The sequence below is a fragment of the Danio rerio genome, chromosome 12, assembly GCF_052040795.2.
Source record: "Danio rerio strain M-AB ecotype USA chromosome 12, GRCz13ab, whole genome shotgun sequence".
NCBI classification, from domain to species: Eukaryota; Metazoa; Chordata; class Actinopteri; order Cypriniformes; family Danionidae; genus Danio; species Danio rerio.
In genome coordinates, this window is record NC_141032.1 from 22635961 (window position 1) to 22663195 (window position 27235).

Here is a 27235-nt window from a genome sequence, read left to right on the forward strand (position 1 = left end):
CATATTTGCCTAAAATCCAGACTCATCAAATAAAAGGGCGTGGGCATTTTATCGATTAACCAGACATAATTTATATCAGAGTCAATTAATGAAACACACGATTTATAAATCAATTCCGAATAGAAGATCAGATTCGTCAAAAGCAGTCGTTTTCAAAATAGTACAATTATTATTTACTTCACAGTAATGTATGTTTTTATTACACTTGCTGTTGTTTTGTCAAATGTTGCAATATTATAACAGGTTGCATGCTTAATATACCTGGGATAAATTAATGTTATATAACAATAATGAGAATAATAATTTAAAAATAATAATAATAAATATTGTTATTGTTTTTTTTATTATACTTAATTATGATTATTGTTGCTTTGTGGATTTCATTATTATTATTATGATGATGATGATGATGATGATGATGATGATGATAATTATAATGATAATGATTATTATTATTATTATTATTATTATTATTATTATTGAATCCAGACTCGTTAAATAAGGGTTTGGACATTTATCGATGAATTAATTATCGATAAATAAATGATTTACAAATCAATTTAGAATAGTTTATTAATTGATTGATTGATTGATTGATTGATTGATTGATTGATTGATTGATTGATTTTATTGTGGGAAAACAAATGTATAATTATTTATTTATTATTATTATTATTATTATTATTATTATTATTGTTGTTGTTGTTGTAATGATTACTATTATATTAATCACAATACTGTTATATGGAAAAAAAATCATCATAATCCTTTTCTTTTTATTATTAGTAGCCTATGGTATGATTATCATTATTGTTGTGTGCTGTTTTTGCGAGAATTAAAGATGATAAACATCAATTAAAAGTAAAAGAATGTTGTTTTGAAAAGGCCATTACTAAAACTAAACGTGGTGCAGAAACATTTTAATCTTAAATTGCTAGTGAGTAAAATTAAATAAGATTACTTTTTACATTACATAAACTTATCAAATTAATTGAAAAACCTAATTAACTTATAAAGATTGTGTTTTCTTTGCACTAAAGATGCTGACGTGATCTGATTGGGATCTGACCCCATCTCTTTTTTTGGCTTGCGACCCAAACACGCAGGCACTTTTTTTATCATGCTACCCCAAAAACGAGGTGGGTAAAATGGGCATCATGTCAGTTTTCAAAGTTCTCTGGCAGAAGTTCAATCTGGGACGCAATTAAGCCGTATCTTGGGCGTGTCCGCTCAACCACAAACGCTTAAAAAGAGGAGCAACATGTAGGTGCCCAGTCTGATCATCCCAGACATCGATTCAAAATGAGTCTTTCTGCTAAAGACAAGGCCGCCGTGAGGGGCTTCTGGGCCAAGATTGCCCCAAAGGGAGAGCAAATTGGTAACGAGGCGTTTTCCAGGTGAGTAAAATCATAATTGCAAGGCTATTTCTAAAACAATTATTTAGCTACATTGTTTAAAACACTTTATTAAAATGAGCTGAAACAACACAATTCTTGAGATTGTTTGGGACAACTTAATTGTTTTATGTTCAATCTACCAAAATTTGTTAATTTAATCAATTTGGTTGGGATAACATGGATGGATTGTGTGGAAACCTGCATTTTTTTACTGTGTAGTGGCATGCAGAGCAACAGTTGGGAATTTTGTAACTACAGTTTAACTATGGACTCAATAACAATACATATAAGTAGCCTATTTGTTTGGTACAAAATGCAATGTCTTCACTTTTTTTGTAATTAAAATGAACATAATTGATTTTCAAATAATACAAATGCCACATTACAGATTTAAGTAAGCCTATAATCTCAAATGTAAACCTCAAAATATATTAATATTAATATTTTTTATTTTGCAGATTGCTTTTGGTGTACCCTCAGACCAAGACCTACTTCTCCCACTGGAACGATCTGGCCCCCGGCTCTCCCTCTGTGAAGAAGCAGGGAAAGAAGATCGTCGGTGGACTCGGTCTGGCTGTTGATAAAATCGACGACCTTTTCAACGGCCTGCTGAACCTCAGTGAATTGCACGCCTTTCAGCTGAGAGTCGACCCTGCTAACTTCAAGGTATACACTACAAACCACTTGTTGTTTATTGCTAATTGAGTCCAACAGTTGCAGCTGTCGTACCTAAAATTGTGTGTTAATTTTGGCTTGCAGCTCCTGTCTCACTGTCTGCTGGTGGTGTTCGCCATGCTCTTCCCTGATGACTTCACCGCTGAGGTCCATCTGGCCATCGACAAGTTCCTGGCAAGAGTGGCTTTGGCTCTGTCTGACAAATATCGTTAACTCTTCTGTTTAACAGCATGAACGTGGTTTTGTCGATATGGTCAACAGCATGTCAATAAAAACAAACCTAAAACCACTTCACCCTGAGTGTTTGCGTGCTAATCTGTTTCACAGTGGGCCGATTATCATATTAATTCTATTAGAAATAAAAACATTTTTTAAATTACTTGACCAGATTAAAACTAGCCTCTGAAATAAGTCAAGGTTGATCTGGAGATCATTAAAATTATTAACATTTTCATTGGCTTATAATGTAGGTTAATAATAAACATTTCACACATTAAACAATAACATATGCAACACATAATTAAAAATGATATATGACACATATAAATAAATAAATAAATAAATAAATAAGATGACAGTATAAAAATAAACACACTTTATATTTCAATGTAATTTCATATAACATTAATTGAATATTAATATACTCTAATCAATTTTTATTGCATTTGTTTAGAAAAAAAAGAATAACATAAAATTTTAATTAAAATAATGATAAAATAAAAAAAATTAAATATAGAATGCACCATATTTAAAATTAAATTAACTTAAAAATAATGACAAAATAAAAAAATAATTAGGACACAACAGAAATTATATAAACAGAATATAAATATTACGATTGGTTTATAATAGGAATATCAAACATAAGCAGCATGCTGAGTGGCTTTGAGACACGAGACACATTTTGGCGAGGGTATTTAAGGTCATAAACCTCATATTCTGATTGTGTGAAGAAAAAGCAACAGAGTTGTCAAGGAACTGCATGCACATGGAAGGCAACATATAGTTAAGGGCTTTTTCACATAAAGGTACAAAAATAAAGTGATTAAAATACTTACAAAAAGTGAGTAAACTCTTTGCCTGAAAATGGTAAGTTGAATTTTAAGACAACTGGTTTTCTCACTTTTTTTAAAGCAAAGTCAACTAATCACATATTTATTGTTTATACATTAAAAAATAATTGCTAAAATGTACTTATCTATTATATCTAATATCTTTATGTATACTGTATTCTATATACAGTGCTCAGCATATATAAGTACATCCCTCACAAATCTCTCTTTTAAATTAATATTTTTAATAGGAAGCTTTACAATATTAAATTTGTGCATATACATTAGATTAGTCAGTACTGAAGCCAAATCTGGAGCTTATCTTACAAAATAATTATGATAACAGTCCAATAACTAGTAAACCCAAATTTACATTACAAAAAAATATTAAATACAAATTTTAAAAAGAAAAGAGAAGACAAAAAATATAAAAAAAGAAAGAGAAACAAAAAATATAAAAAAGAATTTCTAGAAATTTCGTAGGTTGTAATATTTTTTTAAATATCATTTAATAAATGTATATGTTTAATAAATCTGATTTGTTTAAATACACCAAAATACAAATGTCTATATTCACTGTGAATGGATAAAAAAAAAAAATCTTTAAAATGGGTGCACTCAACTATGCTGAGCACTGTATAGTACTAGTCAAAAGTTGGAAAAACGAATGGGAAAAGGTTTTTACCGGTACTGTTCTATAATTTGCATATAAAGAAATCATAATTTTTTTACTCCAATATCAACCCCAAAAACCCTGTCAGGCTCTATAATCATATTTGATACTGAACTGAAATAAAGCACTTCTGAATGAATAATAAACAAACAAACAATCAATCTTCAATAAAACATATTTAATAATAATGACTCAATAATACATAATTACTTTAAAATAAGCCAATTAAAATAAAGATAACAGAGATATAGTTATAACACAATGTTAATATAAAAATATCTAATAATGTTTATTTCAAGTAAATTCTAAACAACAGCCTGAAAAAAAAACTATTTTATGTCATTTCATTTTATGCTTGGAAAAAAAAAACATTTAAAAAAATCTCCATTTATAATTAAAGTTAAGCGTGCTAACCCACAGTACTAAACAGAATAGATATTAGAAATATCTACACTCTATTAATAATGATGATGTCATGTGTAGAAAGGTTTTAACATGCTGATGTCAAGCTCCAGTTTTATTTCATTACAACCCGTAGCTTTTCATCTCCAAGCAGAAGCCTGTTAAAACAATAAAAAAATGCTTACTTAATTTAAATGTCACTATTAACAAAGACTTTAGCTCAATAAGTCACTCATTAGCTGCTCATTAATAGGTAGTAAGGTTGTAGTTGGGTTTAGGACTAGGGATGCAGAATAAGATTATAACTTTAATAATCTTAATAATAGGAGGGTAATAAGCCAGTTAATGGTTTGGATTGTTACTTAAACTTATGTGTTACCATATCAATGTTCATTTCTTGACCACAAAACTTGAGCAAGAAACAATGTAATATTTTAAATGAAAGCACACTGACCTCATAAGAGCGGCAGCCACCAGACCACCTCCCAACGGACCGACCCAATAAACCCAGTGATAAGTCCAGTGGTTTGCCATGAGTGCAGGTCCAAAAGCTCTCGCAGGGTTCAAACAGGTGCCAGAAACATCTCCTCTATTAAATAAAACAACATATACATTCAAATGGTAACACTTAGGTTGTTTTAGTTAAGGTTAATGCATTAATCAACATGAATTAACAATGAACAACACATCTGTCTAGTTTATCTTTGCTAACGTTAACTAAAAATATTTTAATGTGTTTGTTGATGCATTCGCTAAGGTGAATGGTGAGCAATGACTTCGTTCATCAGCTGTAAACTTGATATTCTAATCTAATGCATCTCTTTACATTAACAGTTTTATTAGTTTATGTATTTATTTGAGGATTTGATAGCATAACATAGCGAACAACACATTAATTCAGCAATACTCTTTGCTAATGTAAACGTACTAATGTGTTGTTATAGTTGAAGCAACATGAACAAATAATTAACAATGACACTACACAATCTTGCATGTTATCCATGCTTATAAACTCTTTACTAACATGATTTATCATTAACAAAGCATTTGTTAAGGGGATTGGAGCCTTTTAGTAAAGTGTACACTATTTAAAATTTTGATTAATGCAGTATTAACATGTGTTAACTTTGTTAACAGGATTTATTATTAGCAAAATTCTTATTTTTATTTTTTGAACTTCTGACACATGATCCAAATGTAAATTTATTGTTTACAGAGCAAAGAAAATCTCATAGGAATTCATAAAATATTTTTCTCTTCTGGAGAAAGTCTTATTTCTTCTAAATTGGCTATCATATGAGCAGTTTTTTTTTAAACAATGTTTAAGGTCAAAATTGTTAGTACCTTAAAATAATTAATTTATTTTTGATTGGCCACAGAAAAAAAACACTGTTGTCCAATTTCTTGCCTAACTAACCTAACTTAATTAACATAAACCTAGTTAAGCCTTTAAAGCTTTAACTCAATAACTAAAAAGCACATTAAGCTCAATAAAGTACTATCATCATGGCAAAGAAAAATTATATTGGATTTTTTTTAAAAATGTAAAAATGTGTTGAAAAAAATCTTCTCCACATTATAAAAACAGCACTGGAAAAATATTTTATTTATTCATTCATTCATTTTCCTTCGACTTAGTCCCTTAATTATCAGGGGTCGCCACAGCATAATGAACCACCGACTATTCCAGCATATGTTTTATGCAGCGTATGCCCTTCCAGTTGCAAACCATCTTGGGAAACACCCATAAACTCTCGCATTCACACATGCACCTATACACTACGCCAATTTAGTTTATCCAATTCACCTATAACACATGTCTTTGGACTTTGGGGGAACCAAAGCACCAGGAGGAAACCCACCGTGCCAACAGGGAGAACATGCATACTCCACACAGAAATGCCAACTGGCACATTCAGAACGCAAACTAGCGACCTTCTTGCAATGAGGCAACAGTGCTAACCATTGAGTTACTGTGCCACCGAGAAAACATGTACAAATTTCACATTAGGGCAAATAAGTTTGACTGTATATTTGAGTTCAACTGTATACCTCTTTGTGGTCACATCAGAAACACAGTACAGATAACACTGAAATAAGAGTGCTCTATTGTGTACCTGTCAATCAGATATTTAAGTTAAGAATTACCCATAACATTTGTGATTTTTTTTCCTCTTCCCACTAAAAGCTGTATCTCTTTAACGTAAAGCAAACACAGCAAAAACAGAACTGTCTGTCATACTATTATAAAAACAATAATTATACCTTCAGTGTCACATGATACCTCAGAAATCATTCTGCTAATGGACATTCGCTTGTTATTCAAATATTAGATATTACTCTAATACTGACAATATTTCACAACAAGAGTGTATTGCTGTATACTTTTCATCAAGTAAATACACACTGTAAAAAGCATTTAGTTACTTTACTCAAAAAAGTCAGTAATCCCATTGCCTTAACTTTCATAATTATGCACATAGTTTGTTTACTTAATAATTATGAGTTTACTTTCTTTTTAAAGGGCTCCCATTTTAACCATTTTACAAAATGTAAGATAAGCCTTCGGTGTCTGTAAAGTTTCAGCTCAAAATATTATAAGGTGATTTCAACCCAGGCTCATTCTGAAATGTAGTCCCATGGACGTTTCTGGAGGCTGCGAAATACGTCCCGGGAGTTACGTATTTTTGCAGTTTTTGTTTTCGCGCATTCATGAGATGCCACTGTGTGTATCTCAAATGACTCTCGCTAGTGCTGTTTGCACCCGCACTGTACTCGCGTAAACCCACAACAGGCCAATTATTGACTGTGCAACCGACCAATCGACTGACCCACCCCTCCTCCTTCCCGAAACCCAACCAATTTTACCAATTGACCCGCCCACACACTTACTTCCCAAAACCCAACCAACAATCTACAAAAGCCATCCAGAAAAAGAAAAGCCCTTGTCTGATTTTTACAATGTATTTGGATTTTACCACATTCTCACCCTGTTTTGAATTTCTGGAACTCCTTTTCCCCGGACTCGAACCCGGTCATCGCCATCGTGGTCCACTCCTCTCTGCGTCTCAGGTCCGGCGACGTACATGACGAGCTAACGGGACAAACTTGTTGCAGAAGGAAAGCCCTCCACCCGGAGGTAAGCGGTCAGCCGGTAAGTGTGAAAAGGGACGGTGTCATATCGCCCCGTAGTGTTCGCTTAAAAAATAAAATGCAGCCATATGTACCTCCGGCTACATAATTCTCCAGAAACGTCCATGGGAATACGTTTTTAGAATGAGCCCGAGGATAATTTATTAAAGCCTACAGAATCTGTCCATTTTGATGTCTGAGTACTATGTAGCTGTTTTTGTAGCCTGCGGCTTTAAATGCAAATTAACTTTTTCTCTCCGCCCACCGTTTCCACGTGAGCGTCTGCTTCTCATCATGCCTTATGTCAAATAAAGATCCGTCAGTGACAGAGACGGACAACTTATAAAAAGCACAGATTTGTACCATTTTAATCTCAGTTAATTTGTTTTTTATTGTTTTGTAAACGTGTATACCAGATTTGTAACATATTTAAATCTCAGTTTATGTATATTTTCAAATGTTCAGTGAACGTGCGTACATGCTATTATAGAAACATGGCACATGTCAATTAATTCGGTGGGCGGGGAAACCGCACTCTTAAGTCAGGTTGCAGTGGGCCTTAAAATTACTGGGATTTGACTCCTATATTTTAACTTTAGTAAATTTTTAAAAAGAGATTTGCTGTGTTTATCCTAATATGACACACTATACCCACACACAGTTCTGTCCAAACAGTTTATAAAAGTTAAATTTCATCATAGGTGCCCTTTAAGTAAAGTCAACTAATTGCTTTTTGTTGTGCAATGTTGTTGCATGAATTTGCCTTTTTTAAACTTTTCACCATTTATTTAGACTATTTCCAGACTCACCCTGCTAGAATATTGACAATAACGGTGCAGCCCACCATGAAGGGCACCATTGGGCTTTTGCTTTTTCCGTTAACAGCTCCCATCAGGACCACCAGAGTCACCAGACACGTCATGGCCATTTCAGCAAACACCACCTTCCCCAGCTGCTCATCTGATTTCAGAACAGCAAATGCAGCTCCAGTAGCGTTCGCGTAGTTTTCATCTGAAGTCATAACCTTAAAAACACATCTGATCATTGAGCATTGTTTTATGCTATGTATTGGTGATTATTAAGTGTATGGGCCTTGTTCACACCTTTGACATTGCAGCTCCTAGTACACCTCCGATAAGCTGACTGATAAGATACGGGACAACCATCGTCAGCTGCATTCCTCCACATAACCAGATAGCAATGGTGAACGGAGGGTTGAAATGGGATCCGCTGCGTTGAGGAGAAAAACAATACAGTTCAGGTGAGATAGAGACTAAATTGTTAACAAATAAGAGGTTTAGAAAATCCCTTTTTTTGATGGTTTCCTTTAAATCCCAATTCTGTATCTGAAGATCTAACTTTAAGCAGAGCTCAGCTGCATCCTTGATCAAACACAGCTGTCTTTAAACACCAAATGCTCCTTCAGATCCTATGTATCTGCTTGTTAAGTGATGACGTGTTTGTAACGTATGTAATACTGTTTCCGGGTCCAAGCTGCCATTCAGTTGAGTGGAGAAATCATTCGTTTATGATCACGTTTTATTCCTATCACACATTAAAGTTAATTTTACATAAAGTCATAGTGTACACAACAATCTCTGGGCTTAACAAATATCAAAATTTTAACAATTTATAAAACAATGAATTACTTTCTGGCCATCGGATAGGCATGGACATATATATTGCGATCGTGACTTTCGAAAGTCTTAAATCACTTTGTAAACGTTTATTACTACCATTTCATGAATCTCCCCATTCAGTTGAATAGAGCGCTTGGACCCGGAAGCCGCTCCGCTTGACGTCACACTTAACAAGCGGATTGGTTTAATTGTGTCTAATCAGGGTTGGAGCAGAACTCTGCAGGAAGGAAGATCTCCAGGATCAAGATTGGGCTTTAGACATTCCAAGTAACTTTTCTTTGTCAACTGTCATTAGAGTATTTGTAGACTGCATATCTTCTGCTAACACTTTTGTTTGACACTATTCAAAACATTCTTGATAATTAAATTCCCAGCTAACACATAATGTTTCCCTAACATTCTTATATTGTTTCCACTTATTTTGGGGTGAACCAAATTAGAAGGGGGGCTAATAAATCAAACTGTAGTGTTAAAGTTGGGTTAAAAACTGTATTTAAAAATTGAACTTGGATTTGTTCATATTTTAGCATATTGTTTTTGCATTGAAACAGCTCTATCAAACTGTTAATGTGCAGTTGCCTGCAGCTTGTAAAGTGTATGCCATTTATTTACAACTTTCAAATTGCAATGTGAAGACCTTGACCTGACCTTTTGATGTTGAAAATTATAAAAATGATGGATTTTTATGGACTTTTTAAAATTTAGTATTTACTTTCTGTAACTGATGATGTCCAGGTCTCTGGTAATGACCAATAATGAGCACCAAGTACTTTTTTTTGTTTTATTTGACTGATTTTTCATAAAAAAGCAGGGGAAAAAAAAAACTATTTTCAGTTTCATTACTCCAGTCTTCAGGCACATGATCATTTAGAAATTACTCTAATATTAATAATAATAATAATAACACTAATAATAATAATTATTATTATTATTATTATTATTATTATTGTAATAGAACGCAGAAATAAAAGCAATAATGACTGGAGTAATAACATTTTTTACATTTAATAAATGCTGCCCTGGTGAACAGAATAATTTTCTTTAAAAAAAAAACATGAAATATATATATATATATATATATATATATATATATATATATATATATATATATATATATATATATATATATATATATATATATATATATATATATATATATAATAGCCCCCCTGAATTATTAGCCCACATGTTTATATTTTTCTTCACTTATATACAGTTCTACTTCTATACAGCTTAAAGTGACATGTAAAGGCTTAACTAGGTTAATTAGGTTTACTAGGCAGGTTAGGGTAATTAGGCAAGTTATTGTATAATGATGGTTTGTTATGTTGACTAGTGAAAAAATATATAGCTTAAAGAGGCTAACAATTTTAATCTAAAAATGGTGTTTAAAATATGAAAAACAAATATGACTGTCTCTAGAAGAAAAAATCATATCAGACTTACTGTGAAAATTTCCTTGCTCCGTTATCATTTAGGAACTATAAAAAAATTCAAAAGGGGCTAATAATTCTTACTTTAACTGTATATATACATCCCATAATATGAAGTTTCAAAGCACCTGTGTTTGTTCATCCAGAAGGCAATTTATATAAATAACTGTATTATTATTAATTATTTTTAATAAGCTTCTTACTATAACACTTTTTTTGTAATAAAATAATTCCTACCTGATTTCCGCCATACATGCCACCAGCACAGCCACTGCCAGCCCGTGCACAAGTGCTGGCTGCAGTCTTCCAGCTGCTTCCACATTTTCAATAACAGACACACAGCCAATGAAGACAAAAAATGTCGTGCCCACCAGCTCAGCAATGCATGGCTGGAATATTCTTTCGTATTTGCTCTGAGGTTTTGGTTTGTCTCTGTTTAACAAGGTTTTGTCCAGTTCTTCGAGCTCCAGCTTCTCTGCTTCCACCGGCATTGTGCTCCATCAAGTGCAATGAGTAACTCTGGGACTGTGGCAAAGGAAACACTATGATAACAGAGCTCACTTGTTCCATCATAAATCACTCTTTTATCCATAAATGTCTGATATTTTATCATAGGAATATTGTAAATGATCAAGCAACATTATACAATCAAGTTTTAGTTGACATTTAAAAGCTTAAAGAGTAACTGTGGGGTTTTCAGTTCAGAGTTACATCAATGGAGATTTGCTCTCTTATCGCATGTCAAGTTTCACATTTGAGCAGTGTTGTTTCCACTATTATCTCTGTGTTATTTATTTGTCAAGTGTGCCATAACTACTTGGCCTTGCGTGTAAATGCTATCAATCCAAATAGCATTGTAAAACATCACATGGACGCTTCTTGGTGAACTTTGAGCAGAAATGTTAAATATGTTGATGGTTTTAAAATGTTATTAATATACTCAAGGTGTCATAAAATTACTAATACTTAATCATAAATATTTACATTTTATGATAATCCTTTGCAAAAGTCAAAGACTTTACTGTAAAAAATGTACTGCTTTGTTGTTAAAAGTTAAATTTTCTAGTCACCTCAACTTACAAACTGACTAAACATATTAAGCTAAACCTACTGGCTTATTAAAATAAGTTAAAGCAACAAAAACATTTGATGTCGTAAATTTTGTCACATCATTTTTCTTACAGTCTATATTTTTAGCACAGTATAATGATGACCTCATATAATTTAATTTGCATACAACCAGAAATACATTTTAGTCAGTGGTTTCAGTGAACCAATAGGATTGTTAGTCCTAAAAATTCATTCTATTTATTCATTTTCTTTTCAGCTTAGTCTGTTTATTAATCTGGGTTAACCACAGCAGAATGAACCGCCAACTTATCCAGCACGTGTTTTACGCAGCAGATGCCCTTCCAGCTGCAACCCATCACTGGGAAATATCCACACAAACTCATTCACATACATACACTACGGACAATTTAGCTTACCCAATTCACCTGTACCGCATGCTTTGTGAGGGAATTGTGGGGGAAGCCTGAGCACCCAGAGGAAACCAACAGGAGGAGAACATGCAAGCTCTACATAGAAATGCCAACTGAACCAGCTGGGCTTGACTCAGCAACCTTCTTGCTGTGAGGCGATTGTGCTAGCCACTGCACCACCGTGCTGCTTAGTCCTGAAATAGGCAGACAAAAATTACTTCATAATGTTTTCCTGATCAGCATCATGATAATCCCAAACCCATTGCTTGTAAAAATTATTATTTGGAGAGAGAAAAAAAACACTGACAGTCATGAACTGGCCTCCACACAAACTATACCTAAAAAATTATAGAGCTGGTATGAAATTACGAAGAAAAATTACACTAAAACACTGTAAAAAAAAAAAAAAAGTATTTAAAAGGGTTCAAGATGTGCTTAGTGCAGCGAAATCACACTAAATAATCAATTTAGCTTGAAAAAAATCAATTTAAGCTATTTGTTTTCATTTATTTTATTTTCAGCTCAGTCCCTTTATTTATCTGAGATCGCCACAGCGGAACGAACTGCCAACTTATAGACCATATGTTTTACGCATCGGATGCCCTTCCAGCTGCAACTTATCACTGGGAAACATCCATACACACCCATTCACACACATACACTAAGGATAATTTAGCTAACTCAATTTTACCTACAGCGCATGTCTTTGGACTGGGGGAAAAACTGGAGCACCCGGAGGAAACCCACACATACACAGGGAGAACATGCAAAGAAATGCAAGCTGATCCCGCTGGGGCTTGAACCAGCAACCTTCTATCTGTGAGGCAATTGTGCTACCCACTGTGCCACCATGCTGCCCTTGTTTTCATTCATTCATTCATTCATTTTCTTTTCTTTTAGTCCCTTTATTTATCAGGGGTCGCCACAGCGGAATGAACCGCCAACTTATCCAGCATATGTTTTACACAGCAGATGCCCTTTCCAGCTGCAACCCATTACTGGAAAACACTCATACACTCTGATTCACACATACACTACGGACAATTTAGCCAACCCAATTCACCTGTATCAAATGTCTTTGGACTTTTGGGGACACCGGAGCACCCGGAGAAACTCATACCAGCAGGGGGAGAAAATGCAAACTCCACACAGAAATGCCAATGGACCCAGCCAAGGATCGAACTAGTGACCTTCTTGCTGTGAGGTGTCAGCACTACCCACTGCACCACCGCGCTGCCCCTAATTTGTATCATTTTAGATTGTGTTTCTGTATTTCCTGTTTGTTTGTTAATAAAGAGGCTGAAAATTAAAATTAAGATCACTTAAGAGCTGTTTTATCACTTTTCTGGGTTTGTTGTTGATGTGTTTTGAGTAAAATATATGTGTCCAGTGATTATTCTAGTTTAATGGTACCCTGGGCAAACCACCCCATACAATTAAATAAATATAACAATTTATTTATATTTATTATTAATATTATACAATTATTTTTCTACATAAATAACAGAAATCAATCCTAAATGTAACTGGAAAACAATGTAACAACTGGAGTGATATGCTCACTTAAGACATCTTTTGCATTAATTATAATTATGACAATTCTATAATACAAAAAAATGTATATGTTTTATAGAATTGTCGGTAACACTTTATAATAACTACACACTAATCATTTATTAAGCATTACCATCTAGTGAATTCATTATCTGTTAAGTATTAACTCTACATTAATAAACATTTGTAAGCAGTTTATAACTGCAGTTACAAATAATTTATTCTTGACTTACAACTACATTTAAAATGTGCTTAATAATTGTACTTTCATACTTTGTTAATGATATATTTTTCATGACTAATATAATTACTGCATTATTAACGAACCGTTTTTATTTAGGAGTAGTTGGTGGTTTTTAAGATCATTCAGAATGAGTTAGCAAATGACGCCAAATGGGTTGTTTCCACATGAGCAGTGCGTTTGCATATTATAAATACAATAAGTAGGCCATATTCGCGCGTGGAAGCCGCGTGTCTCCAATTAAATAAAAAACGTGACACACTCACAGAACTAGACCTACATATTCGAACAGGACCACCAACACTGCATGTTTTGGATGTCTCCGTCTGACACAATCATTACACGTCTTGCAGTCTCTGCTAATGAGCTGTTGATCTGAATCAGGTGTGTTTGGTGGTGGACACATGAAAAATGTGCAGGGCTGAGAGCTGATGGTCTGGAGGAACGTGGTTGAAAAACACTGCATTACTCATAATAATTATAGAAATGAGTCTAAAATCATCAGATGTGTAACGTTGTCACAACAACACCTCTAAAATCAATTTAAGTCTAGTCCTACAAGTTTCTAAGTGAATAATAACCTATAAACGGTGGCAAAAACAAACTTTTCTAAAATGCTACAAATATCTAAAAGCACTTGCCTCAGTAGAGCTGCAACCTTCTCTTCGATGAATGAACTCTGCTTTGCAGTGGTGTCGTATGTTTATAAACACCTATCAAAAATCCACCTTGCAGACTGTCCTAAACTAAACTAAAATATTGCTGTTTTGGCTTATTGTTCGTTCCAGAAAGACAATATATTTTGGAAATTTTATTTCTGAATTACATGTTTTTTATTAAATCTTTTTTTAACATATTGATAATCTGAGGGGCGGGTGAGGACGCTAACCCAAGCTTAATCTTTCAACTTTATTAAACGCAAATTAATTTCGTAATGCAGTCTGTAGTTGCCTACCTTGCTGCCATCTTCCTGAAAACCACCACTAAACATAACAGTTATAACAGTATAATAACATAACAGTTATAAAAGGTTTAAGAGAAAACGAGTATAAGAGAAAACATTATAAAATTAGTATTATGCTGCACTAAAAATGAGTTTTTTTAAATATACTTTTATTTTTCATGTGCGCTTGCATCTCATTATGGTAGTTGCTGTCATGATTTCAATCTTTCATGTCAGCAAGTGTATTCTGCACTGAAGCTGATATTACTTTGGCAAATAATGTAAATTTGGTGCTGCATAATTACATATTGCAAAGTGAAAACAAATACTTCCAGACAATTTATAACAAAAGACTTCCTTTATTAATGTAAAAAACTGAATATATAATGACAGGGTATAAAAACTAAAACAACAACTATATTTGGCGAAGAGACATTTAAGCATCAGGATACAGAAAAGAGTAGAATACTGCATTCATATAAAAGTTTGTCAATATTATACAACGCTTTACAAGGTAAAAAAGCTTGCAATCCTCTTCAGTTCCTTCTTCCATCATTTGAAAATAACACGGACCTTCTTGTCACCCATTACCAATCTAGAATGAATCAAATAATTGGTCAGAACATTTATACTGGCATACTGCAAATTAAGATCAAACATTTCAAACTGAAACACAAAACTGCAGCAAACATCAAATGAAGCTTAAAGGGACAGTTACGCCAAAAATGACAGTTCTTCATCTACCCCTCCCCCCACTTGTTCCAAATTATGAGTTTCTTTCCTCTGTTGATCACAATGGAATATATTTTGAAGATGTTGGAAACTGGCAGCCATAGACTTCCATAGTAATTGTTTTCCTACTATGGCAGTGGTTCTCAAACTTTTTTCACCAAGTACCACCTCAGACAAAAATTGTAACTGCAAGTATCCCCATAATGACCAGTATTGAATTAAAGTAGTGCAGTTGGCTAAATTAAGCAGCTACAGCACTGCACACTTATAAAAAAAGACGCAGAGTCATATTTATTCAACGAAATTATATTTCATACAAAATGCGAAGCTGATCAGTCGGTTCTTATCACGTGACTCACGGTGCGGCATTCTGAAAAGTTAAGATGTTTTCAACTGGGGACACCTGGAATACACAAGCGCCTCGTGCTGTAGTTCTTACTCATTTTGCTAGCCTGTGGATTAAATTTTAACGCTCAAGTGACCAAGATGTAACAAGAGAATACAAGATAAAAGATTTTTCAAAATAAATGATCGTTCAGGCTCAGATTATAGATAAATGGAAAAAAATAATGATTTTTTGTGCGGCCTGGTACCAATTGATCTATAGACCGGTGCCGGTCTGTGGCCCGAGGATTGGGGACCACGCTCCATGCACCTCTTTCTCTAGTTATGCGACAATTTAATTGATTTTTAGCAGCTGATGACGCGATACCATAGTTTGAGAATCACTGTTCTATGAAATTCAATAGCTACTGGTTTCCAACATTCAAGTATCTTACTTTGTTTTAAACAGAAAAAAAACTCATAAAGGTTTGGAACCACTTGTGGGTGAGTAGATTGTGAACACATTCTGTTTTGGCTAAACAGGCCCTGTAAATTGGATTGCACGCCAGATATGCTGCGCCACATTGCAACACCTCTTTTATAATTGTAAACACTATTTTCTCTGAGGGTATGCACACCAGCGCCACCATTTGGCATCTGCTTGTGTTGCTTAGGAACATATGGATAATTATGTGTAAAGATGGTGCGTAACCCACTTTACTCAGTCGTAATACATTGTTCAAGCTGATACACTAAATGATGAAAATCCTTCATTGTGTATGATAAAATCAAGAATACCTCACAATGCTGACAGTGACCAGAGCGCCGGTAAGAGGTCCAACCCAATAAATCCAGTGGTGCGTCCAGTGGCCGGACACTACTGCTGGCCCAAAGGCTCGTGCAGGATTCATACATGCTCCTGATATTCCTCCCCTGTTTAACACACATGACAAAACCAGTGAGGACCTTGAAACCCCACACACAGTATATCAACCGCGAAACCAAAAAGTTCATTGTACTTAATATAAACAAGTTACATGAACTGCAGTTTTACATTTTCTCCACGCTACATGAACTCCTCCAACTTAAACTGACTGAGTAGCAGATTTCAAATAGGCTCATTCTGAAATCATAGCCCTATAAACATTTCTGGAGATCGCAAAATATGTAGCCAGAGCTATGTATGGGTGCATTTCATCTTTAAAAGGGAGGCTACAAGGCGGTATGATGGGGTTCCTTTTTTCAATAGGGTTTGAGTCCGATGAAGAACGGTTCCAGAAAGCAGATAAGACAAAAACAAAAGCCAAAAAATAAAATGAACAAGTAAATAACAGGGTGAGAATGTGGTAAAATCTGAAAACGTGGTAAAATCAAGCTGCTGTAAGGGATTTTCTTTTTTGGATTGCTTTTTAAAACACTGCGGTTGGGTTTAGGGAAGGGAGTGGGCGGGTCAATCAATGCTTTTTAAAACACTATTGCTTGGGTTTAGGGAAGGGAGAGGGATCGGTCAATTGTTCATTAAGTCAAAAGTGGCCTTTGATGGATTTATGTGAGAACAGCAGGCATGAATGGTATTCGCGAGAAAAATTTGAGATCTGAAAAAGTGTACACAGTGGCCTCTGGTGGATTCCCGAAAACAGAAGCTGCAGAAAATGTAGCTCCTGGGACGTATTTCGCTCTCTCCAGAAATGTAAATTGGGCTACCAAATCAGAATTAGCCTAGGTTGCAGATTTCAATTTCCCTGCTTGCTTTGTATTAGTATGTATAAGGAAAATAATGCTGTGTCCCAATTTGCATACTATCTGTCATAAATAGAATTAGTATGTCCAAAATCAAAATATATTGAAATGATTATAGACCCTTTTCACATTTCCACGTTTCTTATGCCTCATTCACACTAGCAGCAACTTTCTAGCTGTCTGCCACTCTGTAGGGTGAACTGATGCACACACAGGTCTGTGTAGGTCTACAGCATGGAGAATACAATCAACCTCTGCAAGAGCTGAGGGAGGATCACGTGAGCTCTACTGGTGCTCCTATTGGCTGTCGTTCAAGAAAGTCGCTCTTCATTTGCATAAAGTTGATGGATTCTCAACTTTGTTGCGTCGCTCGACATGTCCACCTGGCCGCCAACAGTCGCTGTAGATTGCGTAGACGGAATTGTCAAAAGTTGCTCACTTTGTTGAAATGAACGAACATTTGCCGATTTGCCACTGTAAGTCGCTCAAAGTGTGAATAAGACTTTAGCAGCAGTTTGTAGTCATCATTTTTTTTTTTTATATGTTAGTTTTATGAAGGATTTGTTGTGTGTTTAGAAGCTCAAAAAAGGGCCACTTTCCAACATTATACAGTATGGAAGAGCCAGATTTAAACTTAAATCTATTTGTTTTGTCTGAAAGAAGAAAGTCATATACATCGAGGATGGTTTCAGGGTGAGTAAATTATAAATTTCATCTTGAGGGGAACTATTTCTTTAACCTATGCTGTTGCTAACATTAAATCATAAAGATTTGAGTTTGATCAAATTTTTGCAACCAAATTTCAGAAATTCATACATTGATTAATTTCAAGAAAATTCTACTAAATGTCTAAAACAGGGGTCACCAATCTCAGTCCTGAAGGGGCCGGTGTCCCAGCAGGGTTTAGCTCCAACTTGCCTCAACACCTTCTTGGATGTTTCAAGTATACCAAGTAAGACCTTGTTGAGGTGTGTTTCATTAGGGTTGGAGCTAAAATCTGCAGGACACCGGCCCTCCAGAAACAAGTTTGGTGACCACTGATCTAAAACATCAGTTCCACCAACATTTTGGGTGAAAATCTTTAAGGATTTACAGTGCTGTTTAGTCTCAGGAACAAATATTTCCTGGAGTATAATTAAATCTTTGTTTGGTTTCCATGTTCACTGAAATACATTTATTACAAGTGAATAAGTTTTCATTTTGATTCAATATCGTCTTATATAAACGCTGCAAACAGTTATCCTAAAATAAGATAGCAGGTAGTTTTGTAACATGACATGAAACACCATCTGATTTACCAATCTAAAATGAGCTACAAGGGTAAAACCAGTTCACACTTGAGGTCAATCATGGGACAACAGTCTGCATCAATGCTCAGGATCTGAGTCAAGAAAATATAGTCAATGATAATATTATTTTTAGTATCATATGATGATGGCTTTATATAATCAGTAGCTAGTAGTTTATCTAAACTATGTTTGTTATATTGTTATTAAATGACCTCTATATTTTATATTTCTATATTTATGTATTTTACTTGATTAATAGATAATTTTTGTACATCCAGAAATATCCTCAATCAAGAAAGATTGTTTTGGATATGGATGATTATAGTAACAGCAACTAAAAATATATACTTTTTTTTACTATTTACACAAAACAAAACAGAAAAGCTTTTACTTTTAGATTGTGTGTTTTATATAGTCAAGATAATAGCTGTTAAATGGTAAAGAGAGAATCATACATTAAATTATTATAATATTGTTGTTTTGAAGAAATGTATTTATTATTTTTTGTAATGATATCATCTATAATTATTGTTCTGTAATTATTTAACTTTTATACAAGTTTATTTTACTTATTACTCTCACAATAAAATAAGAGAGAGAAAGACAAAGAGAGAGAGAGAGAGAGAGAGAGAGAGAGAGAGAGAGAGAGAGAGAGAGAGAGAGAGAGAGAGAGAGAGAGAGGGGGGGGGAGAGAGAGAGCAAGAGCAAAGTTTGAGACTCCAGACTCAAAAAACCGGAATAACAATGCTCTTTATGACTATAACTCGCTAGACTTTTGTTTTAAGCAGTCGGCTACAGGATATTGTGTGCACTGTTTGTTTCCTACCCAGCCAAGATATTTGCCGTCACAGTGAGTCCAATGCAGAAAGGAGCAAGTTGACTTTTGGTTCTTCCGTTCACAGCGCCCATGCTGACGACAATAGTCAAGAAAAGCGTCATGATCATCTCAGCCATAGTGGCAGCTCCAATGCCGTCAGACGACGGAATGGCATTAAACGCTGCTCCTGTTGCATTGCTGAATGCATCATTTGTAGTCACAGCCTGAATATAAGACACAAAAAGTCAATTTTTGCATCACAAAAAAGTAAAAAACATCCTTTACTTCTTGTAATTGTGCCTGAGAAAATATTGACCGATATTGTACTCTTTACCAGATGACATTTGGTCCTAAAAGTTACTCTTTTGATAGTCATTTGTCCAAAGTTCATTTTACTCAATATGGTGTTAATATTTTACTGTTTCATGACTCTTTTTACTGTTTTTATCATTAACTTTCAATCCCATTTTATACAATGTTAAATAAAATTGTTTATATTTCAACTTTTAGAAACCCCATAATAAAAGCCTTGGTTATCAGAAAATAGTCTTTAGTTTCATAAATCGATTCCAGGTCACATCATATTGAATAAACAAATTTATGCTTTACAAATCAAGTCAAAAAGAAGCAGTGCTGTGCAGTGAACAGATTTAGTTTTGTGTTTATTATTAAAAATGTAAAAAAAAAAAAAATGAAAGGTGCAGTTGAAAAATCATTATTAAATTCATGTTTCAAACCTGTATGAATTCACTTCGTTTTTATAAATATACAGCAAAACAAAAATTTAATTGCAGCATCTTGAATAAAAATAATGGTTGCAACTTGCAGCCTAAAGGTTAATCAAATAAAAAGAGTTTAAATTCCCATTATTAATACATGGAAACATTTTTTAGCCTCATTTACAGTGGTTTCCCCATGAAATTTCACAGTTAAATCCTATGAAGTGATACTAATGTAATTTACTATCACAAAATACAGATGCATGTTGTGAATTTCTTTAAATTGTTTTGCTGTTTACCTACAATAATATTTTTTCTTTAGTATTAAGCTCTTTTACGCTTCAAGTCTTAATAGGCATAATTATGAAAATTGATATAGAAGTATAAAAACATACTTTGGCAAGGCTGGCAGCAATCACTCCACCTAACATCTGTGAGATGATGTATGGCACCAGGAGGATCACCTCCATTCCTCCAATGAGGTAAACACACACAGACACGGCTGGATTGAAGTGACCACCACTGGAAAACAACAAGTGTTGTGATTACACAATCATAGTTCAGAACAAATGTCTACATTAGAATTTTAGAAGTGAAAATATGTAACTTAATAACAAGATTCATGTAAATAAAATAATAAATTAAATGTTTAAAAAAATGTAAAATTAAACAACTGTTTATTAAATGTATAATTTTTAATTTATAAAATAATAAAATTCAGACTTTGGTCTAATAGGAATAGTCAGATGTTAAACATTAATTAATGTTAAACAAAAAATACAATTAAATTTACAGATTTCATGTCTAAAATTCTGTTTACATTATTTAAAATTATTGAATTATAAAATTTTAAATAATACTTTTTAAATAATCAATCATTTTAACCCACTGCCAAAAATATAGCTGTGCAACATAAGACTTTATAACCATTATGATCATTTTATAGTATGATTAAAATGCTGGATTGAATTAATAACTAGATAACAAGATGACACTGTAAAATTCAACAAGAAACCATACATAATCATACACAGCCTAGTTAAATATGAATGAATGAAACCTCAAAAAAAATTTATAGAAATGATTAAAATAATTTCTAATTTTAACAATAAATGAAATAAAGTACATAAAATTTCGTTTATAAAATCACAAACTTCTAAATATTTGAAGTATATGTTAATAAAATGCAACTTTACAATTTTGGATAGATTAAATAGGCTAAGTGTCTATTTTAAATGTTCATATTATAATATTAGAAATAGAGTAAATATTATAAATGTCATGCATATTTTATAATATATTCATTCATTTATTTTTATCTGTAATGTAGACTTGTAAAGTGGAATCATGATGCAAAACACAAGCAAATTACCTGATTTCCCCAAAAATTGCTATTGCTATGGCCAGTGCTAGTCCGTGTGCCAGGGCGGGCTGGATGCTCCCGCTGATGCCCACGTTGCCCATGACGGACACGCAGCCCACAAACATGAAGAGGAAAGAGCCGACGACCTCTGCCAGACACGGCTGGATGTAGTGCTCGAAGAAGGGCAGCTTCTTCGGCTGGTTCTGGTGGTTGTCTCCCCCATCGCCCGTGGCTACAGTGAAGAGCTCAGACTTGGACTCTGCCGAGGTCATTTTTGATTTCTGCCCGGAGCTTCAGGGTGATTTGCGGGCATCAGCCGCGGGTTCGAGCTGATAAAGGTGGGCAGAGGATGGGGTGGAGTGGCGGTGAGGCGGGCCAAATATGGCTCCCTCGTCATCAGTCTCGGTGGCTTGGGAAAAAACACTTCATTTCCAGCAGAAGAGAGCATTGTTTGGGGGGGTGACGGGTTCAGGATAAAGCTTATCATCCAGAGCCTGTTATTACACAACTGAGTGAGGACAATAAAAACGTGCGGAACGAACTCTCGTCGTATCACCCAAGGTCTGCTCGTCTGTTATGCAACTCAATTGATCCCGGCTAATGTAGTTTCCCCAAACTTGATAAATTTATTGGTATATTATAGATTGGTTTTGCATTTCGACAGGGCCTGCAGCAGTTTTATTTATTTTTTGTCCCATCAGATCAAATCAGGGTTCCCGGGGCGGCAAATAGCAGCACAAGGTTGAGCTGGGTTAATGTTTCTCTTGAGGGACTCACTGACAAAAGTGAATGCAGAGAAAGACTGCAGGATGCACGGCGTTGATGGGCGAAGAGGAAACGTTTCCTTTTTTTGTGTCTTTTAATCGCCTTTTGTTTTCTAAACTACTTCCTGGTGATTATTTATGACGTTCGAGAAAAAAAAAAGAAACACTAAAATGTTGGTGGTCGCCCTAAATTAACAATGATATTGGCATTTTAATTAGCATTTGTGTTTAAACGCAGTTTTGCTCGAATACCTGTATGCAAAGGGGGTAAGATCTGGGGTGGCCAAGCTTTTTTTTGGATGAAGGGCCAAAAATCAAATATCATTGAGAGCCTGGGCCGAAGGTGAATAAACCAAACTATGTTACATTAAATATGTCATGGGTGGTTTCGTAATTTATTTAATAACATTTCAAAATAAATAGAAAACATTACTTTAAATTAATTTAAACATTTTTATTGATAACTTAAAAAGCAATAAAAACATAAACAATCACATTGATAACAGTGGAGTTCAATGCTGAACACGCTGGTCAAGCAGAGTCTGCCCTTATCTTGATTTGCTCAACCAAAGTCTCTGCAGTGTCGGGTGACAGTACAATTTAGATCAGGGGTCACCAATCTCGTTCCTGGAGGTCCAGTGCCCTGCAGGGTTTAGCTCCAACTTGCCTCAACACACCTGCCTGGGTGTTTTAAGTATACCTGGTAAGACCCTGGTTAGCTTGTTCAGGTGTGTTTGATTAGGGTTGTAGCTAAAATCTGCAGGACACCGGCCCACCAAGAACAAGTTTGGTGATCCCTGATTTAGATCATTTGATTGAAACATTTAATTTCAGTTAGCTTTTAATAATAAAGCAAACAAACAAAGGGTTACATTAAATTTGAGTTGACATTTTCAATAGGATTTCCATAATTCTTACTTTCTTCTCAGGAAGGATGGCGGGCCAAATCAAAAGTTTACCATGGGCCAATTTTGGCCTGCAGGCCCTAGTTTGGTTGCCTTTATTTAATTTTACATGTAAATTGAACTTTTATTTTCAGCATCATTAGTCAACTTCAGTCTCACATGATCCATTGTATCATTTATTTTCATTTCGGCTTAGTCCCTTTATTAATCTGGGCTTGCCACAGCGGAATGAACCTCCGACTTATCCAGAACATGCTTTATGCAGCGGATGCCTTTCTTGCTGCAACCCATTACTGTGAAACATCCATACACTCTCATTCACAAAAAAAAAAAAAAACACAGATAATTTAGCCTAACAAATTCAGCTATAGAACAATTCACCTTCAGTGCATGTTTTTTGGACTTGTGGGGGAAACCCACACCAACACAGGGAGAACATGCAAACTCCACACAGAAATGCCAACAGACCCAGGTGAGAGAGGATCGAATCAGCGACCTTCATGCTGTGAGGCAACAGCACTACCCACTGTGCCACCTTTACATTGTATCAATTAAAACATTTTCTATTATAATCAAGGATGAAAATAGTTGAGCTGCATTATTCACCTAATGTTTTAGGAGTTTTAAGTTAAAAGAAAGCTCACAGCATTTATTTGAAATGCAAGTAAAAGGGTTATAAAATGCTATATATATATATATATATATATATATATATATATATATATATATATATATATATATATATATATAAACAATCTTTAAATAAGTATATTGCAAGCATTCACACACTTTATCTTTACACTTGACATTAGGAGGATTTCAGATTCACCAAATCATCTTTTAAATATTTCTACTTTAAGTAGATGACAAATTCAATAATCAGTTGCCTAGAGGAAAAACCACATCTTGAAGTCAAAGGAACGGTCTCTAGAGCTGTGTTGAGACAAATCTGGGAATGAATAAAAAAAATTTCTCCACAGGTACACATGAGCATTCGGCCTACATAATCCTGAACGGAAGTATTCAATGACCAGGGCTCCTAAACTGACCTCCAAAACTCCCAACCAAACTGAGCAACTGGAGGAGAAACATACAACACTGCAACACTCAAAACACTTAAGCCTCTTCCAGCCAAGGGACACCTGCTTAGAAACTTCCAAATGCACCTAAACAGCTCTTCAGACAGTAAGCAATGAGAATCTCATATTTGGAGGACACCAGGTAGAGCTCAGATTTAGATATCTAAAGAAATCAGAAGATATCTGTCAACAGTTCCCATCCCAACTAACAAAGACTGAGAAGATCTATAGAGAACAACGGCAGAACCACAATCACAATGCAGAGTTGCAAAGTTTGCTTTCCAAATTATCAGAGGTTGTCAATCCTAGTGCTCACGATACCCTACTGTGCACATTTAGTACGTCTTATCACTCCAGAGGTTTGTTCCATTCAACCACAAGTGGCCTGTGAAGCGGACATAACAGGGTCTTTTACCATGATTTCAGTTCGAAAAGAAGTGTAATGAATTCAAAGGGTATTAAAGAGTCAGGACATGACTTTTCCACAATTCTCATGCAGCTATGGGGCTCTCTTTTGACGAGCTGTTATCTAAATCAGTGTGAAAAAAGAGAGACATGAAGAAAAGCAGAGTGTACGGTGGTGATTACCAGGATTGAGAACCATGAAGCCACTGTATTAGGTACACTGTAAAAATAATAATAAATAAATCAGCCGTGGTTAAATGTATTTAAATAAATCAAACAGCCGCTGTGGATGGCAGAATTTTACTGTTAAAATAGCATGTCTTAATTTTGCTTGGGGACTTTACATTTTTATTTTACAGTAAACTACCATATTTAATTAATTTATAGTTTACACCAGTTGTTTGAAGTACTAAAATCTACACATTCTACATTTGTTAACCAGACAAAAACACAACCAAAAGTGTGTGGTGATGACAAAGTCAAATAATGAACCAATGCTTACCACAAATAGAAACTAGTAATATATAGAAGGTGCTTCTATATAGAGTGTCGGTTACAAAACTAATAAACACAATCATGGTAAACACACACAGAGCTAAAGTAATGCAATAAACATTACATTACAATAAACAACTAATGTACAAAACTGATACATTAGTAAGTGAAGCCTAAATATAACTACAGTAATGTCTACAAAAATAGTGATGCAGGGAATTCTCTGAAAATCAATCTACAGTTAATTAAAATATATTTAAAAAAATAATGCCAGGCTATAGGATTTTACTGTAACATTTTACGTGGTCATGAAGAAATTGATATGGCCAGCCCAGTTAGTACTAAGTGACTATATCCCCCAAACAATTATAACACCATCGGGTCCAACCATTTACACACAGCAGATGGATCCATGGTTTCAAGCTTATGGGAAATTCTAACCCTTTCTAAAAATTGACGTTGGTCAAAGCAGACAACCTATTAGTATCAATGTTCTGCTGTCCAAGTGACACTAGAGTGCTCTTCTTATGCTGCTGTAGCTCATCTGCTTCAGTGTTTGATGAGTACTGAGATGCTCTTCTACAGGCTTTGTAAACAGTGGTTATTTTAGCTATTCTTGACTATCTATCTACTTGAACCCAGTCTGATCATACTTCTCACACCTCTGCCATCATAAAGGTATTTTCAGCTTTTGTGCTGCCACTGGATGTTTTTTTTTGTAACCAAAATGTCCTCTGTATGAAAGCATTTTCTGAAATAATCTTGTATATAAATCTGGATATAATCTGTATATGTTGGTCTGTAAACAATAAGGCCAATGACATGTTCAAAGTCACTTACATCAACTTTGCTCCCTATTTTTGTTTGAACTTCAGCAGATTGTCTTATCTACCTACATGCATGATTGATGGTATATTTACATTAACCAGCTATTGGGGAGTAATACAAAAAATAAATAAATCACAATCTAAAACATTGTTACAATTGGTAATAAAAAGTTTAAAATATGAAAAACATATAGCAAAACATTTAATATACAATAATAAGCTTTTACACTATGACCACCCACCTAATAACCTGCAGGACATACTCAATCCCTCAAAACTGTATCCATGCGTCGAGGAACTGATTCAGTGAGGTTGGGATAGGTCTTCTGGAATACCAATGTCATTAAACATTGTAGAGTTGTGGTGATAGAGCGAATCTGGTTTTCAAACTCAATTTGGTTAATGTAAGGTAAATTTGGAGGCCAAGGCATTAATTAAAATTCCCCCACCTCTTGATAGGAACACAGTAGCCATGAGTTGGAGCAGCAGGTCCACAATGGTGTCTAAATACTTGACAGTTGTCAGAAATTGTCCTTCTGGGATAATGGGTCCTAAATTGTCCCAAGAAAACCCCATTCAAATACTGCCACCTCTGGCATGTGTCTGCTTAATTTAGCATCCAGGTGCCCTCTCTTGGTAATTGGTGAACAATGTGCAGCAGTCTCTGCTCCACTACGGCATCACTGAGCTGTGGGCGACACGCGGCTAGACAACGGTTCATTGTTTGGCCATATGTGCACCGCTTTTGCAATATAAGCTCTACTACAGCACACGAACAACCCACAATTTCCGCTGTTTCTGAAACTGATGTTCTGAAGTGCAATAACATAATTGCTCCTTTATCAACCTCAAATTAATCCCCATAATTCCTGTTCTAACACCAAATTCTTTACTGACTGGAAGTGTCTCTTTGGGTGGAATATGTACTGTTCTGTGAACAGTAAGGAGTTCACTTATTGCTATAGCCTGGTGTTACTCAATATAATGCACTGGGATGGTCATAATGCAATATAATGCACTCCTAAGGCCCTATTTTAACGATCTAAGCACATGGTGTAAAGTGCACTTAGGATGTGTCTTAAAGGGCCTTTAAGACTATCTATAGAATGAGCCAAATTCCCCAAAATCCCCCTGAGACGAAGAAAGCACAGAA

General features: G+C 34.7%; 3 protein-coding genes across 3 annotated transcripts; 1 reads left to right on the forward strand and 2 right to left on the reverse strand.

Moving 5' to 3' along the window:
* Nucleotides 1–1238: 1238 nt before the first annotated feature.
* Nucleotides 1239–2366, forward strand: hbae5 (hemoglobin, alpha embryonic 5). The gene is given in 3 exon segments (NM_001326701.2): nucleotides 1239–1397; nucleotides 1856–2063; nucleotides 2157–2366. Coding segments are annotated over 3 exon segments (432 nt in total). The 5' UTR covers nucleotides 1239–1302; the 3' UTR covers nucleotides 2286–2366.
* A 1594-nt stretch (nucleotides 2367–3960) lies between these two features.
* On the reverse strand, nucleotides 3961–10915 carry aqp8a.2 (aquaporin 8a, tandem duplicate 2). Its single transcript, NM_001080182.1, is given in 5 exon segments — nucleotides 3961–4357; nucleotides 4654–4788; nucleotides 8141–8355; nucleotides 8435–8561; nucleotides 10642–10915. Coding segments are annotated over 5 exon segments (774 nt in total). The 5' UTR covers nucleotides 10896–10915; the 3' UTR covers nucleotides 3961–4314.
* A 4047-nt stretch (nucleotides 10916–14962) lies between these two features.
* aqp8a.1 (aquaporin 8a, tandem duplicate 1) lies at nucleotides 14963–21912 on the reverse strand. Its single transcript, NM_001004661.1, is given in 5 exon segments — nucleotides 14963–15218; nucleotides 16478–16612; nucleotides 19535–19749; nucleotides 20640–20766; nucleotides 21617–21912. Coding segments are annotated over 5 exon segments (783 nt in total). The 5' UTR covers nucleotides 21880–21912; the 3' UTR covers nucleotides 14963–15175.
* Nucleotides 21913–27235: the final 5323 nt, after the last annotated feature.